General features: G+C 57.6%; 1 protein-coding gene and 1 non-coding gene across 2 annotated transcripts in view; both read left to right on the top strand.

Annotated features, from left to right (window-relative positions):
• Positions 1-242: 242 nt before the first annotated feature.
• Positions 243-4,917, top strand: part of WNT2B (Wnt family member 2B) — a 17,477-nt gene continuing 12,802 nt past the window's right edge. Inside the window, exon 1 of the mRNA XM_004699177.2 lies at positions 243-412. Coding sequence (XP_004699234.1) covers positions 243-412 — 170 coding nt within the window. The remainder of the gene's footprint in view (positions 413-4,917) is intronic.
• Positions 1,725-1,851, top strand: LOC115870226. The gene has a single exon (XR_004046597.1). It is a non-coding gene; the product is annotated as a small nucleolar RNA SNORA64/SNORA10 family (small nucleolar RNA).

Genomic DNA, 4,917 nt, shown 5'->3' with positions numbered 1-4,917 from the left:
GCCCCTCACTCCGCACCCCGTGCCCGGGGCAGCGCGCCGGGGTGCCCGGGCTCGGCGTGCTGCCGTCGTCCCCCGGCCGCCGCTGCTTGCGCCCGGGCTCCTGCACGCCAAGTCCCCCTAGGTCCCCAGCTGCTGGTGAGCCCCAAGGCCTCCCAGGGGGGTGAGGCAAGGACAGACTGAGCACCCCCCAGTCCACGCCCCACCCCACCCGGGCCGCGCAGCAGGAGAGTCTCTGGGGAGCTATGCTGAGGCCAGGGGGTGCGGAGGAAGCCGCGCAGCTCCCGCTAAGGCGCGCCCGAGCCCCAGTCCCCCCGCCCCCCGACGGCTGCCGGGCCCCGGCCCGCCTGGGTCTCGCCTGCCTGCTGCTGCTGCTGCTGGTGACGCTGCCGGCGCCCGTCGACACGTCCTGGTGGTGAGTGAGGCTCTCGGGGCGGGCGGGTCAGGCACCTTCGGCGAGCTCTCAGCTCCAGGGACCCTGCTGCCACTTCACCGGAGTTAGATGGCCGGGGCAGGACCATCTCCCAAGTCACAGTCATGGGCAGCGTGCAAGAGCCCAGCCGTTCACACCGAAGAGCTCCCGAGGGCGCCGCGCCTTTCCCTCCGGGTGGGAAGACGCCGGATGCCGGCCATTTGGCCCAAGGACGCACCGCGGTCCCGGCTCCCCAGACTCTCCCCTAAGCGGTGCCCTCGCTCCGGCCTCATCTTCGCTCAGGCCCTTTAAGGCAAAAACTATCCCCCAGTTGAGTTTTCTTCGGGAGTGGCGGGTGGGGTGGGGGTCCAGGAGCCTGTGCTGTCGCCCTTCTGGGGCCTGCAGTGGGTATTTCACTGGGCCCCGGATCGCTTTAGGTCGCCCCCGGAAGGGGGAGAAAAGGGGCCAGCTACCTTACCCCACCCATGACCGCTGAAGGCACGGATGGCGCTCCACCCAGCGCGAGCCTTAGAGATTGGATCAGGCAAAGAGCGACCCCGTTGACACACGATTACAATGAAAACAAACAAAACACCAGGGTTTGCTTGCGTCTCCAGTCTTTGCTTTGAGGGTGTCACTCCGCACCTTCTGGCTTCTTCCCCATCTCTCTTTCGGAGTCCCCGAGCGAGCGAGGACTGCGCTGAGAGACCTTCTTCTCGGCCTTAGGTCCCAGCCCATCACAAGGGACCAGATGTGGCAAAGGCGCTCAAAAGCCACTGGATAACTGTTCTTCTCGGAACAACGCCCCCATTCCCACCCCCCACCCCGTGTTCCCCCAATCCTGGAGGGTGCTCCGGTCTTGTCTCCCCCCCCCCTTTCCTGATGGGGGTGGGGTGGGGGAATGAACTGGGGAAGCTTGTCTTCTCCGTTGCCCCTTTAGGACCAGCCTGTCGCCCCTCTATCCACAGAGTGCCTGGCGGCGTCCTCCTCCTCCTTCTCCAGATCGCCCTCCCTACTCTACTGGGATCCATCCCCACCCCACCCCCTGCCCCCTGCGGGGCTGGCTCTGGACTTGGAATCCTGGCTGGAGGGTAAGGGGTAGCTGGCTGAGGGGCGTGGGCTGCAGATCCCTATCATTTCAAGATGCGTCTTGCTCCGCCCCCCACCCCACCCCCATTTTTCCTGTTTCAGAAAAAAAAATCTCTTGTTGGGATCTTTTTTATCTCAGCAACGTTGGGGAAGGCAAAGAGGGGAGGGAGCAGGGAAGTCCATGGCTTACGTCTGGCTGCAAACATTCCTTTAGAAAGGGAACGGTGCTCTCCTGGCTCCGCATGGTCACACCTGCCACAACATGTGTGACTTTCATAAAGCGGAGAGAAAGGACGCTCTCAGGACGTCCGGCAGGCCTCCTGTGGCCTGTCCCTTGGGGGGGGGGCACAACAAGCCCTGGTGGGGAAGGGGAGGGAAAGGAAAGAAGGGGGACCAGGAGAAAAGCTTCTCCAAGTTCAGGGTGAGATCACAAAGCCTCTCTACCTTGGAGGGCTGCTGGTTGGCTGAAAGCACGCATCTTCAGAGCCCTGGCCCTAGGGCAGTCAGTCTGCTGTTAGGGACCCTTGCCTTGGCAACTGTCTGAAGCAGTCTTAAGGCGCAGCAGCCCCACTGGTAAAGACCTCGCTGGGCTTCGGAACTCCTACCCTCTCCTCTCTTCCCCTTTCTCCCTCACGTGGTTCATATCAAGATTTGGGGGAAAGTCCTGGGTGGAAGAACTGGGGAGAGGAGTGAGGAGTGGGTGACGCAGAGAGGGTCTGAGCTGTCCCTGTGGAGTGGAGGGATACAGCAGCAGGGCCCTCAGGGAGTGATTGTAGAGGTTACTTTTGCCTCCTAGCTCCACACCTGTCATCGCAGCCTGCTCACTGCCAATCCAAGAGGCCAGCACTTCTGGGACAGGATGGAAAAAAACTGCCTTGTAGAAAGCAGGTTCAACCTTCAGGGTGGCTCTCCTCTCCTCCCCTCCCCTCCCCTCTCTGAGGGGTACACCCTCTGAGGGGTACAGGGGGGGGGCAGTAAGATGTTCTCTGTGCAATCCCTGGAAGAGATGCCTGTTGGCTTTGTGGGTGTCTGCTAGGGAGCAGGAGGGCATCACTATCCCCAGCTAATCAGTGGGGGACCCCTTCCCCTCAGTCCTGGCTCTCAGCTCCACTCTCACTGGAGGAGGAAACCCAGGGATTGAGGGCTCCTGCCCAGGCACAGGGGCTTAGAGCAAGACTGTATTCAGGGACTCACAGGAGAGAGGACAGAACTGGGGAGTAATGAATACATCACCCTTATCAGAGACAGCTGCCATCCAATGAACTCTCCCATGAATTAGAAGCAACTGATGGCATCTGGTTTGCATTTGAGGCTGTCCTAAGCACCAGGCATTCTGGCTAAGCACCTGGGGACCGCAGCTGCCTGGATCACTGAAGTAAAGCCAGTGAGGGAAAACACGCATTGCCGCTGAGTTGATGCTGACTCACAGTGACCCCATAGGGCAGGGTAGGACTGCCCCCTGTGAGTTTCAGAGACTGTAGCTGTTTACTGGAGTAGAAAGCCCCGTTTTTCTCCAGAGGAGTGGCTGATGGTTTCAAACTGCTGACCTTGAGGATCACAGCCCAACTTGTAACCCCTCTGCTGCTGGCGTTCCCCAGCCCAGGGCTGGGCAGTAGGTACTGAAGTAGATCCCATTTCACAAATGAAGGGAGGCACAGGAGGGGAGTGGTAAGAACCTGGCCTGAGGCCACAGGATCGTGAAGCCAGTCAGAGTGGTCTCCTAGCTAAGCCTGGTCTCACCTGCTTCCTCCCTCTTGCCCCTGGAGTTAGAAAGGATCTTGGACTTCGGAGTCAGAGGGCCTTGGCTCCTCCTGGCTGTTTCCAATCAGCCCCCACTGGACACAGCTGGGTGTCTTGGAGGACGTTTTGACTTTCTCTGAACCCCAACTGATGCTTCTGTAAAGATCTCATAGGATTTTTGTGCAGAAAAATGGAGAACTGTAAAGATGCTGCTATATTAGGAGAAGCTCCAGGGAGGGAAAACTTTCATCCCTGGTTCAAAGCCCTCTGTGCTGGGCTGAACCGTGTCTGCTCAACCAAGCTCACTGCCATGGAGTCGAATCCGACTCAGACCCTCTAGGACAGGGTTAGAACTGCCCCTGTGGGTTTCCGAGACTGTAACTCCTTCTTCCGGGAGTAGAAAGTCCCCAGACAGCCTGGGAAGACCGTATCTCTGACGTCATTCAAACAAAACCAGGCTGTTCGGTTCCTCTCCCTGCTGACACACTGTGTCCATTATCAGCTTAACAGGATCTCCAGGTGATACTTGGTTAGGCTTACAGTACCTAGGGAGTTTTGTTAACTTATAGATTCAGTGTATCTGGGGTGGAAGAGCAAATTTTCAGCAGGGAGGGAGACCAGAACGAACCGGTTTGGAATCCTGCATAAAAAAACCCCAGTAGGCGAGCAGTGTCAACAAGGAGGCAGGTTGTAAGTGATGTTGTTTATGGCTGGTGGTGCAGTGGGTTATTTCGCTGAGGTGCTAAGCACAAGACCAGCAGTTTGAATCCACTAGCCATTGCTCAGGAGAAAGATGAATTTTTCTACTCCCTCCCGTGAAACCTTCCAGTCTCAGAGAACCACACGGGCAGGGCAGTTCTCCCCTGTCCTGTAGGGTGCTGTGAGTCAGAATGGCAGTGAGAGCGGAGGGACGAGCGAAGGGCAGGAGTTGTGGGTGAATCATGTTTATTCAACACATGGTTGTTGAAGCTCTACACTGTGCTGTGCATGTCCTAGGTCCTGAAGATGTTACGGAGAACAAGAATAAAACAGCCCCAAATTCCCGCAGTTATGGGGCAGTGCGGCTGAGTCACCTGGGGAATCTGGCTAGAATTCTAATTCGGATTCTGGAGGCCTGGGGTGGCGCCCTGAGGCTCTATATTTCTAGTGACTTCCCGAGTGATGCTGGCACTCTGGGGACTGCGCTTTGAGTATCAAGAGAGTCGAGTATCTGTCACTTTGTCGAAGGGAAGGATGGGTCCAAAACAGGTGAAGAGGGCATTCTGGGGCAGGAGGCAAAGAAGGAAAACAGAGGCACCTGGTCCCCTCTAGGTGGCCAACCTGGGGATGCCCTGACATCCCTATGCCCTTTACAGCTTGCTGGCTCTGTGCTTGCCACAGGGCAGGCAGGCAGGTGTTGAATTGAGAGGGGATAGGTTACCCCCACTCTGACTACAAGGAGGGGGCCACACCCAGTCTCTTAAAGCAACTACTTAGCAGGGCAAGGGTGGTAGTAGGGAACTGGATATCTCCCCATCTTAGATTCTTTGCAGATGTTCCCACGCTCAGTAAGGATGTAACAAGGACTAATGTGGGCTGCAGCAGAATGGATTGAAGTCAGACCACAGGAAGGACTTTTTGCCAGAGTTTGGCTTGCTGGGTTATTGGTCTCCCTTTCCTATGCACCACCATCACCCCCC

Source organism: Echinops telfairi, unplaced genomic scaffold (genome assembly GCF_000313985.2).
Source record: "Echinops telfairi isolate 266 unplaced genomic scaffold, ASM31398v2 ScPeMD7_443;HRSCAF=831, whole genome shotgun sequence".
Taxonomy (NCBI): Eukaryota; Metazoa; Chordata; class Mammalia; order Afrosoricida; family Tenrecidae; genus Echinops; species Echinops telfairi.
The sequence above is the reverse complement of the archived record's forward strand: the minus strand, read 5'-3'. Positions and strand labels throughout refer to the sequence as shown.